Consider the following 12,217-nt stretch of genomic DNA (forward strand, 5'->3'; position numbering starts at 1 on the left):
TGACACAAGGCATAGTTACTCCATCTTTCTAAGCCCTTTTCTTGGTTGTTTGAGGGAGAGGACAATATTGTCAACTTCAAAGGATTGTGGTGAGAATTAAAAGAGATCATGCATTTGCCGATCAAGTAAATTCAATAGGTAGCAGTGATTGCTATGAACACAGTATTGTCCTTACTGAAAACTACTGGCACGGAAATGAAACACTGCATTTTATTCCTTTTTTTTTACTTCAAAGTAAAGCTGAGTAAACACTCCCAGGCTGTGAGCACCGTTAGCCTCATTTATGTCAATGATGCCCCGCACAGGCAATCAGGTTAGTCTATTCACTCCACATACTTAGTCACCCCAGACTTTGGGAAGACCAGCTTGCACTGATGTTAGTCTGGCTCACATTTCTCATATCACCTTTGTTCTCTGGCTGTAATTCCCTTCAACCAACGCATCTTTAGCATTGTACCAAAACGTTGCACATGGCCCCCTCTATGTGCCACAGCAAGTCATTGTCTTGCCGACTCTCAAATACAGAGCAGAGTTCAGTTTCTGGGTGGTGTTGGGCTCACTCCTATCTGGAGCTAGAGAGCAGGACAGAATTGTGTTTATTGTTCCTTTTGAGGCCACAACCCCATTCCAGAGGCCTAGATACTCCTACGTCCTGAAGATGGGGGGAAACAAAAAAAAAAAAAGGATTGAGTCAGGGGGAAGGGCAGCTGCCCATGAGTCAATGGGAGCAAGACTGGGTTATGGAATAAAGTCTGGCCACGGGTGAGATTACCCTAAAAAAGGACCAGAAGTCGTAATGAAGTAGGACCTGAGGGTCCAAAACCAGGTGAGCAGATAACCTGGGCGTATCCACTTTAAGACAGGCAGTCTCAGAAAGAGACGAACTGTCAGCTGAATGTGCGACTTCACGGTGGACTTCTGAAACCGCAGAGTTTTATAGTGTTTTCTGCTAAGAAAGGAACCCATCCTAACCCAGTTCACCTGAGCCTGATGGTGAGTGAGAAAGCTGGGAGCATCCCACCAAGGTGCCTAGAAGTGGGTGGGGAGGTGAATAGGGAAGAGGAACCAGCATCAAACCTTCAGTGGATTCATTCCACAAATGTCTCTTTAAATTCTTTAAAGATAGGCCTCAGTATTTTACCTATCTTGTCTCCTTTTATCCTCAAAATAACATACGGATAAAGCTATGATTATCTTCCTCTGCATACTAGGAGAGAGAAAGAGAGGAGAGAGAGAGAGAGAGAGAGAGAGAGAGAGAGAGAGAGAGAGAGAGAGAACACACACACGATTTTCCCAAATCATGTGGCTGACAAGTGTTAATATGGGAACTTGGACTCAGGTCCATGTGACTCCAGGGCTTTTTTTTTTTTTTTTTTTTTTTTTTTTTTTTTTTTTTTTTTTTAATTCTCATCCAAGGACATATTCATTGATTTATTTTTATTTTTTTTAGAGAACTGAGGAGAGAGTGAGAGAGAAACGTTGATGCAAGAGAGAAATATTGATCAGTTACTTCTGCATATGCCCCCACCGGGCCAGAGGTTGAACCTAAAACCTAGATATGTGCCCCAAGTGGGAATAGAACCCACAACTTCTCAGTTTACGGGATGACACTCCAACCCACCCAGCCACACCTGCCAGGGCTCCAGGGCTCATTTCTTAAGGCCACACATACAGGTGCCGCCAGAAGAGCCACAGGAGGACATGCTAGCGATGAAATATGACCATGTCTCTGCTGAAAAGGCAGCCCTACGACAACACAGTGCATTTCCAATCCTGGAGCCTCTCCCGCCCTGACCTTACCACATATTCATCGATGAACTGCCTCAGGTCCCTGAAGCCATGCTTCTCGGCAATGGTGTTGGGGTAGTGGCCGTGTTTGTTGGCCACACTGTATGCTTGTAGGGCTCCCGGGCATGTGAGCAACAAAGCAGTAAGGTTCTTTAGTCCGTACTTCGCAGCAAAATGCAGCAAGGTGGGCAGCTCTTCATCCCTCTGATCTGAAAAAATGCCAAGAAAACTTAATGGGCAGATAACATTGAAGGCAGAGGGCACCCTTGTTCTGGGATTCGAAGCTGGCATGCCTCAGGTGGCATCTAGCAGGCACTCAGTCGTTACTTCTTGGTTGATTGACTTAACATCTGACAACTTCTCTCAGGGCATCACTGAAGATTATGCCCTCAGGTGGCAGAAGAAATGATACTTTAATTAGCAAATTTAATAATATCCTACCTTCTTTCTCTAAAAGGATCAGAGGATCCTGAGAAATAATACTAATGCAAAAATGTGACTTTCTAAAGGCTTAAATAGCAGCCACAAAGTACAATGGGAACCATGTTTTGACCTCCTCTGCAAATTTCAGAGTACTTTAAAGCAATTGTTTTGTGCTCTTAAAAAGAAGAAGCAGCAGCAGCCTGGCCGGTATGGTTCAGTGGTTGAGTGGTCAACCTATGAACCAGGTGGTTGTGGTTTGATTCCCGGTCAGAGCACATGCCCAAGTTGCAGGCTCAATCCCTAGTAGGAGATGGGCAGGAGGCAGCTGATCAATGATTCTCTCTCATCACTGATGTCTCTGCCTCTCTCTCCCTCTCCTTTCCTCTCTGAACTATATATATTTAAAAGAAGTCCATCTTCATAGCTCTTATTCCCAATTTCATAAAGTATGTCAAGTAATCCTGAGTATGCTGCTTAGTCTTCCCCCTGGGCCTTAGTTTTGAACCAGAAAGTATTTCCAGACAATCTTAAAGGAACTGGAAAGATTAATAGGATACCCAACATGCTAGGAAAGCCCCCAGCATGCAGATGAAACCTACTGAAGGTTCCAGAAGTCTTCCTGGGAAAGCGCAACCTAAGCTGCTACGGGGAGACGAAGAGAATTTAGCCAGGCAAAAGGCAACCAAAAAGAACAGGAAGAACTGTATTCCTGAGTCCAGGTGGCGAGAGTCAGGGCAGCATTTTCATTAGGTGAAAGGAGTCCATGCCTTCTGTAGAGCAGAGCGCAGGAGCCAAGGGAGAGAGTAGAAGAGAGAAATGAGAGCTGAAATGCAGCAGGAGCCCTTGGGAAGAATTCTGCAAGCAAGCTAAGGAGCTTGGACTTGTGAACAAAGGGTAATTTTAGGAAGGGAGTGTGGTATTCAGATGTAGAATGTGGAAGAATCTCTGGCTAGCCAGTGTGGAGTGAATGCTCCTCCAAAGAAGGGCTGTAGAGCAGGAAGCTGTTAGATGTATGGGTGGACTCTGTGCTGACCCAGCAAACTGGAATCACCCCCGGGTGGCTTCTTGAGGTTTGACTGTTGGCTTACTTGTCATCATATCTTCTTCTTCCAGCTGGTTGATTCCAAAGAGGTGCAGTCCACTGGCAGGGATGTTGTTCTTCAGGGACTCCGTAAGCAGCTTATCGAGCGTCTCCGTGTTGTAGGGCACAATTTTGAAGGCCTGCATACAGAAGGGAAGACAGTCAGGTTTTACATCAAGCTATTCCCAACCAGCAGATTCAAGGCTGGTACACTACAAGCTGAAATGATATGTCCAGAAGATCCAGGTTTCCTTTCAGCATCTTTACCTGACACATGAATTCCACAGGATTTGCAGCGTTGGACAATAAATTCCCGATTTCTTCCATGTCAGTGTAATAGCTGATAATGGCTTCGCACACCACCAAGTCCCCGGAATATATCTTCAGAGACACATTCCCAGATGAAAGGGCTGAACAGAAAAAAAAGACGCTATAAAAGTGCCCAGGAAGGACAAGTGTCCAGGGAACAGTGTTTATGGATTCATCTTTTTGTAAAAAATATTTTTATATATATTTTATTAACTTTAAAATATATATATTTTATTGAATTTTTACAGAGAGGAAGAGAGAGGGATAGAGAGTTAGAAACATAGATGAGAGAGAATCATCAATCAGCTACCTCTTGCACACCCCCTACTGGGGATGTGCCCGAAACCAAGGCTCATGCCCTTGACCTGAATCGAACCTGGGACCTTTCACTCTGCAGGCCAACACTCTGTCCACTGAGCCAAACCCATTTCAGCTATGGATTCATCTTAATGGTGAAGAAATTAATTGGAGGCTGGAAGAAAGATCATGGAGGTGAGCTGGGGGTGGGGAAGTGAGGGAAAGGACAGAAGCAGAGTAGCACATGACAGGGCTCAGAGTCAGAGGAATTATTCTCATTGGGTCTGAAATTAAATTTTTGAATGATTTTCATGTTTGTTCAGTACTAGAGGTCCAGGGCTGCAATAAACAGGAAGAAGAGTTGAGTTTAAAGCAATTTGTATGAAGGCCAGTGGTTGCCAGAAGGTGGGAGGGATCCTGGTAGAAACTCCACACTGTGGCCACATCTGGCCAGTAGAACTGATTCACTGTGCTGCTGTCATTACTATGAGCTCTCCCAGCGTGCTCTCGTCTGCACCACAGGAAGGGGTTTTGAGGGGAAAAGAAAAAATTAAAAATACCCCAACCACAAAGATTCAAGTCATAAAAGAGGAAATGCGACAAGAAGAGAACATGGAAAAACATTCAACCTCACTAGTAATCAAAGAAATGCAAATTAAAACAATGGGCTACTTTAAAAAAACATATCAAATTAGCAAAAATATTTAATGAAAATGGTAATGGTATAGCAAAATAAACTTGACAGTAGCAATATTTCAGTAAGCATTATTTTCCAGGATCCTTAAAAATACCCATTATTTCAGAGATTCCATCTGGAGGAAATAATCCTAAATACAAAAGGAAAAAACAAAACAAAACAACAATACATCTGCTAGCTAAGGATGCTCAATATTTATCATAGTTTAAAACAATAAAAATACAACAAGAAATCAGAAATTGCATAAATATGCAACAATGAGGAAATGAAAAAATTAAAAGATAAGACTTATTTTCATCTGAGTATCATGCAGCTTTAAAAATTATGGTTAGCCTGGCTGGCGTGGCTCAGTGGTTGAGCATCAAACTATGAACCTGGAGGTCATGGTTCAATTCCTGGTCAGGGCACAGGCCAGAGTTGCAAGCTTGATCCCCACTGGGTGGCGTTCAGGAGGCAGCTGATCAATGATTCTCTCTTGTCATTGTTGTTTCTATCACTCTCTCCATCTCCCTTACTCTCTGAAATCAATAATAAAAATATATTTTTTAAAAAAAATATATGGTTATAAGATACAAGTCCAACACAAGGAACTGGCTTTATAACTTATGTGCATCTAAACAATGGCTTATCTTGCAACCAGTAAGCATCATATTATAGAAGAATATTTATTAATGTGGATAGTGAAAGTGGACTATGAGACAGTATGAAGCCATGTACATAGATGTGGAAAAATACAGAAACCAGTGATTTCCTTTGGGTGGGCATATGGGTAATTTTCTACATGCTTTCCTTTACGATTAATTTATTCTTCATGTTTTCTGTATTGAACACACATTACTTTTGTGAAGAAAATAAATGCATTATAAAATGGAAAGTTATGCCTTAGCTGGTGTTGTTCAGTGGACAGAGCATGGGCTTGCAGACTGAAGGGTCTCAGGTTTGATTCCAGTCAAGGGCACATGCCTGGTTGCCAGCTTGATTCCCAGTTGGGGGCATGCAGGAGGCAGCAGATCAATAATTCTCTCTCATCATTGATATTTCTAGCTCTCTCTCTCTCTCTCTCCCTCTCCATTCCTCTCTGAATTCAATAAAAATACAAAAAAAAAAGCAAATAAAAATGGAAAGTTACAAAGTCCATGTCATAGCATGGGGGAGGGGAGAGGGATGGAGAGAGAACAAGTATAAGATGACATTTTAAAAAACAAAACAGAATATCAGGTCATAGATACTACTGAAACAACTATGCTTTTAAAAATTGTGAAAAAGGCCGAAAGACTGAATGGTGATCTAATGACATTTTTCTAACTTCCAAAAAATTTAATATGTTAACTTTCTAATGATACAAATTTTAATATAGCCATTGTTCTCCCCATCGCACATAGATGTGTCTGTCCTTCCTTGTCCTTTAAGCAGAACATGACAACCAGATCCAAATCTCGACTGACACTTTGCTCAGCTGCTGAATAGAGACAGACAAGTAAAAAGAAAGCAGGAGGGGGCCTCTTCCCTGACATGCTGCCTACTCTCTGGAGGTACCGGGGGCGACTTACCGGGGGCCTTCACGGACACGGTATACTCATTCTCCAGCTTGCCCTCCACCCGGATGGAGGGAGCATCCTCTGGAGAAAATTCTGCTTCCGTCGTCACTCTCTCGTCCAGCTTACATCTCACAATGACGTAGACAGTGGTTTCTGCCTGAAACAGGACACCAGCCACTCATCAGCCCCTTTCCCTCCCGGGTCCCCTCCTAGGGTGCCCAGCCAGCGGCTCTCCCATGCCCTGAGCCCCAGCCTTCTCTAGAGAGGCTGTTCCAGAACAGGGTGGGTCTGCAGTCCACTGTTTGCTGCAGGTCCCAATGACACAAGTTCCAAAACCAAGAGTGAACATATATAAGCCTTTACAGCAGTTGGATGGAGCAATCCTTTGTAGAGTGAACCTAATAGAAATGATTTAAAAACCCGAGGCTTATATTTTATATGCATTATGATTTCATTTTTATAGTTTTCCTTTTGTATTGTGTTTGATAAAAGCATCGGTCCGTGGCAGAACTGGGAATTTAGAAACAAAATTTCATAAAGTTCTTCGCCACAGACAGCCAGGGAAGCACTGCTCTAGACAAGCCTTGCTACCCAAAGTGAGGTCCAGGGACCACAAGCAGCGGCTTCCCCGGGGAAGCTGGTTAGAAATGCAGATGTTCAGGCCCTCCCTGGACCCTCTGAGCCAGAGTCTGCATCTTACCAAGACCCCGGGGGACGCATGCACCTTACAGTGCGGGAGGCACCTGCCTAGAGAGGCTCTTTTGTTCTGCAACTGAATGCTGTTCATGGAAGGACAGAAATAACTTACTGGGGGGTTAATTTTCCAAAGGCACTGAGTAAATTGAATAGCTATTTTGCTTTGCTTTCAGATCTCTTTGCCAAGCCTGCCAAAGACAATTATCTTGTTTCACTGGGCTGGGGAATGGTCCTCCAAGACACTGAGCTGGTAAGAACAGCCCCTCCCCTCACCCTCACTCCACCCCCAAAAAATAAACGTGCAAAGGAGATATTACTGGCCAAAGCGAATCCCCAAATGTTTATCCTAAGATTCTGCTGTAAAGTCCTCACAGTCCCCTCATGACAAAGGCTGTGATTCCACCACAGATGAGGATGGGGCGTGGTCCTGGCTCCTGGGCACTGCTGAGGCTGAATGTGAATGAGCTGTGGTTAACCTGACTCCTGCTGCAGGCCCAGCCAGCCACTCCTCCCAGGGAGTGTGGGGAGCCAGACAGAATGGGTGTGTCTGTTCTATTGACAGTCAGGACCCAACCCCAGCCCAGCTGCCTCCGGACCCAGAGGTCCAGAGTAGGCAACGAGGAGCACGAATCCTGGGTTAGTGAGAGCCTAAGTTGGACAAGGAACAAATGCCTGGAGAATCGGGGAGGCATGGGAAGGGCATCGCTCTTTAGTTCCAAACCCGGCACTGACTCGCACCCACCAGCCTGGTCTCGGGATGATAGCAAGAAGGAAGGCGGAGAGAGCTGCGAGAAGCATGCTCCATTTCAATGGCTGCTTGGCCCTGCCTGTCATCTCAGGCCTGGTGTCACCAGATTCTGATTCCAAGAAAGCTGGAAACACAGATTTTTCACACCTAACTTTCAAAACACTCAGCAGTCCAAAACAACCATGTCTGGGTTCCATCCAGCCCAAGTAGCAGTTTGCAACCCTCATGTAGAGAAAGTCCTTGCCTTGTGACCTCTGGCAGCACAGAAAAGCACTCCCACGGCCAAAGACACTGGTACTGCCCATTGCCACAGCTGCCTGCCCTCGCCCCAAGGAGCTCTCAGTGGCAAACTCAGCAAAGGGCTTGTATGCACAGGGAAGCATGCTGCTGTTCTGAACTAATATGACACATTGTTCATCATGAGAAACTATCAATACTATAGTAGACTTCAAATAAAGTCACCTGTTGACTTATGCCCCACCACTGAAAATGATACATTAAGTTTGGGCATCAATCTGATCCCTTTAACAAGCAATATTTGCCTGCACATTTAAGCCATCAGGTTCCATGGCACTCACGTGGGCCATGCCAGTGGCCAGGAAGTGAAGAAGGCAGCTCTCAAAATGCCTCTCATTCCTTCCTCCCAGCACTACACTGGTGCGGCAGGAACAGAGCGGGGCCTCTAACTCCGCGGGTAGCACATGTGTCCTGTAATGCTTATGTCTGCTGGTCTCCCACCCGGTCCAAGTTTTGGATCCATGAACTAAAAGTCTTAAATTGATGGCACATACATTCCTGGACTTGTCTCTCTCTCGCTTCAAAGAGTGAGTTGTGCCCAAGGCCCAGGCACTGGGGTTCCCGGGACAGCTACTATACCAGGAACCCCGCAGGAAGGCTGGGATTAGGCTAAGGTGCAACAGGTGAACCCGATTCCCTTTACTCCAAAAAAAAAACCCCGAATCTATTGAAAAGCCTGAAAGCCCATGTTCTGACATCGATCCACCTGCCCCAGAAGCGCCTACCCCACAGCGGATGCGGTCTGGCTGCACCACCATCAGGTTCCCAGGTGACGTGTCCAGCGGCAGGCTCTGCTGCTTCGAGTAGGGCAGGGCCTTCTCGTCCTCCGTTTCGGTGTCGGTGACTGAGTCACAGCCAGAATCTACAGAACAGAGAACAATGCTGAATGGGATAGAAGGAAGGAGAACTGATGGGCATGTTCCACATCATGAAAGCCCCAAACATTACCAAAAGGGAAATGGGTTCTGAATGTTAAACAAATACAAGCTGAAAGGAGTGACTAGAGAAATCAGGAAAGAGAACCTAATTATGAGAAGTCAACCACCATGTAGGCCACAGGGTCGGGTGACAGCGAAGGGCTGAGGTGGAGGGGAAAGTCTGAGGCAGACTGCTGTCTGAGGCCGGCAAGTCCGGTCTTAACCAATAGGCTTCCAGAAGCGTCACCTTGGGACTTACTGCAGGGCTGCCTTTGGTGGTTGTGAGCAAAGGAGGTTCCTTCTTCTCAAGTTGGGTCAAGAATGGACTGTCCATGCTCAGCCAGCATGGCTCAGTGGTTGAGTGTCAACCTATGAACCAGGAGGTCATAATTCGATTCCTCAGGCTCGATCCTCATGACTAGCCAGTGGACCCTCTCCAGAGCCACAGCGAAAAGCAATCATTTTCAAAAATCTTAGATCAATGTAACCACATTTCAGATCAGTACTACAGCTAACACCTCTACTAGAGCATGCACTCATTCAGAGCAGGTGAACAGGGGTGTGCAGATGTGTACCGTGTTTCCCTGAAAATAAGACCTAGCGCATAGAAAGGTAATTCATCCCCTGAAAATAAGACCTAGCGCAACTTTGGGAGAAAAAATTAATATAAGAGACTGTCTTATTTTCAGGGAAACAGGGTAGGTAGGGCACACACAAGATGGTGTTGAGATGGTGTGAATGGAATCTGCCAGAACTCCAAGGCAGGGGCTGTAAGCCAGGGTCCATCCATTGATAGGATACTTGAGTGAAAGGTTTTGTGTGTGCATGTGTGTATGTTTGCCTATACTTTTCTGGAGACAGTTCCCAGATTTAATCAGATCCTCAAAGAGAGACACATGGTAAAGAATGGCTGAGAGGAGAGGGAAGGCTCACCATCCTTTTCTTGGGCTTGCTGTCTGCATTCCAAAACTACTTACAGAGCTAGCCAACTATGTGAGGCACTAAGAGGACATGTGGGTGAACCAGACATCTATCCTGCCTTCCTAGAGTCCACAATCTAAAAGGGTGGCTGGATGACAGGTCAGGGTTAGCTTGGCTAATCCCTACAGGATGGCCTCCCAAGGAAGGAGTCAGCTTCCTGCAGAGCTTGTGGTGATCCGTGCTGGTAGAAAGCAGAGGCGATTGTGGACATGTCCCCTCAGAAAGCTGTAACCACAGGCATGCACGCTAGACCCAATCCATGCCAACAGAGAGCTGTGCTCCCACGATCTTGAAGGCTGAGGTGGACGAGCAGAGCTAGGGATAAGGTCTGAGGCAAGGACCCACAAGACCTGCTCTGCCTGAAGGAGCAACTAGAGCCTGATGTCTGTGTTGACAGATGTCTACTCACTCCCCCAGAGTGTGATGGGCATTGAAACACACAATCCTACTTCTCCTCCCTCTCCATGTTTTCTCCCAAGATGCATTATTTCAGAAGGCCTGGCTGAGTAAGTCCAGATCGCTGATCTTATTTGTGCAACAGAAAACCAGGTAGAATATAGTGCTAAGAGTTGGGCCAAAGGACCCTGGGAGTTCCAAGGAGGATAATATTGCTTTTCACTAGGCATCAGTGCTATCATACTCCTACAACTCTCCTTTCCTTCCCATTCCTACTGACTCCCTTGCTCAGTGCTAATATCCCTCTGCAGTCATCTTCCACCTCCCTGCTCTCTGAGCCAAATGAACTGAAGGCCGCCATTCTCTTTGCTGGATCTGCCCTTTCCCACACCCTTCTCTCCTTATCAGCTGCTTTTAAAACATCTCGGGCCCATCCCCGTGGACAGAGCTGCACACGCCACCCCCGCAACTCCCATCGGCCATGGAGCCTATGAATGAGAGAGTCCAAAAGATCAGGGATAATGAATATTACTCTTCTTAATAATTACATGCTATCAAGCTTCAATTTTTATTATTAGATGACTGAACATCCCAATTTTTCATTTCTGAGGTTCTTCTTGGATGAGAAAATAACCCTACTGACTTAAAACATTCTATCAGTTACTTAAAACTGCAAAACACTGCCCAGAACTATTTATTAGTCCAGAATTGTTTAGATGCTCTCTTGCCAATTACCTGTTCTAATTTACTATACAGGCATAATCTTCTTGGGATAGACCAACTACAATATACCATTGCTTAAAAATACAAAAAACACAAAAACACACAAAACTCTTTATTTCTTCCAAATTGCTAACCCATTTGTCTAGCCAAAGAGTCAAAGTTCTGGTAATTATAGTTAACAAAAGAATAAAGAAAATATAAATAGGCCAAATGAGAAAAAGAAAATAGCAGATATGAAGAATTTTTAGAAACACATTGATGTGATAACTCTATACTAAGAATTTTGAAATTTTCAATAGAAAAATATAAATTGTCTCAAAATACATAGAAAACCTGACTAAATCAATAATTATGGCGGGGAAAAAGTCCTTGATTTTCAAATAAAGCCACACACTGCTTTTTCCATTGTTTTTTAAATTGTTGTTGCAATTATGTTCTCCTTTATAATATTTATTTTCCTGTGTAAGAAAATTATATATTTTTTATTTATTTATTTATTTTTTTTTACTAAAGTTTAAAAAAGCAACCAAGGGTAGTCTTATTATACATTAAAGTCATAAAAATTAAAAGAACTAATTAAATATAATAGTTAGCTCACAAGCCAAGTTTCATTCTCATGAAAACGTAACACATGATAAAGCATTAAAATATCAGTTTAGAATAAAGAAAATAGTTTGGTGAGAAAAATGGCTCAGCAGATGGTGCTAAAGAAATTCAGTTATTTGGGATGGGTGTGGAGGGGCAGAGGACTATTTAGAGTCTTCCTAATTCTCATAACTTCCAAGATTAAATTTAGATGAATTACAGATTGAAATAAAAATCAAATAAAACAAATTTTAAAACTTAAAATGATGAGATTATGTTTGAAAGCTTTATAACTGGTTTGGGGAAAGATCTGTTCATCTTAAACACATTAAGAAATACAATCCAAACAAGCAATAGAGTTGATGACATGAATTTAAAACTTCATTAAACAAAAATGTAAAAACATAAAAACTCAATCACCCTACATAATAAAAGTCTAATATGCAAATCAACTGAACGACAGAATGACTGGTCGCTATGATGCGCACTGACTGCCAGGGGGCAGACACTCAATGTAGGGGCTGCCCCCAGCCAAGGCAGGTGCCAGCAGAGGGAGGGGCATTGCCCCACCAGTTGCCCTGCAGAGGGAGGTGAGCAGAGGCAGCAGTGGGGGTGGAGCCAGCCAGTGAGCAGGTGGGGGGATGCCATCCCTCAATTGCCCAGCTGGTTACCTCCCACAGAGGGAGGTAACCAGTGACAGTGATGGGGGGCAGGGCAGGCCGGTTTAGGCAGGTGCCAGTG

General features: G+C 44.4%; 1 protein-coding gene across 1 annotated transcript in view; it reads right to left on the reverse strand.

Moving 5' to 3' along the window:
* PIK3AP1 (phosphoinositide-3-kinase adaptor protein 1) overlaps positions 1-12,217 on the reverse strand; it is a 90,554-nt gene that overhangs the window by 32,518 nt on the left and 45,819 nt on the right. Inside the window, exons 3-7 of the mRNA XM_036438715.2 lie at positions 8,600-8,736; positions 6,146-6,290; positions 3,560-3,702; positions 3,300-3,432; positions 1,801-1,997 (exon numbers count right to left, since the gene is read on the reverse strand). Of these exons, the coding sequence (XP_036294608.1) occupies positions 1,801-1,997; positions 3,300-3,432; positions 3,560-3,702; positions 6,146-6,290; positions 8,600-8,736 (755 nt within the window). The remainder of the gene's footprint in view (positions 1-1,800; positions 1,998-3,299; positions 3,433-3,559; positions 3,703-6,145; positions 6,291-8,599; positions 8,737-12,217) is intronic.

Source organism: Pipistrellus kuhlii, unplaced genomic scaffold, assembly GCF_014108245.1.
Source record: "Pipistrellus kuhlii isolate mPipKuh1 unplaced genomic scaffold, mPipKuh1.p scaffold_m20_p_15, whole genome shotgun sequence".
In the NCBI taxonomy this organism is placed as follows: domain Eukaryota; kingdom Metazoa; phylum Chordata; class Mammalia; order Chiroptera; family Vespertilionidae; genus Pipistrellus; species Pipistrellus kuhlii.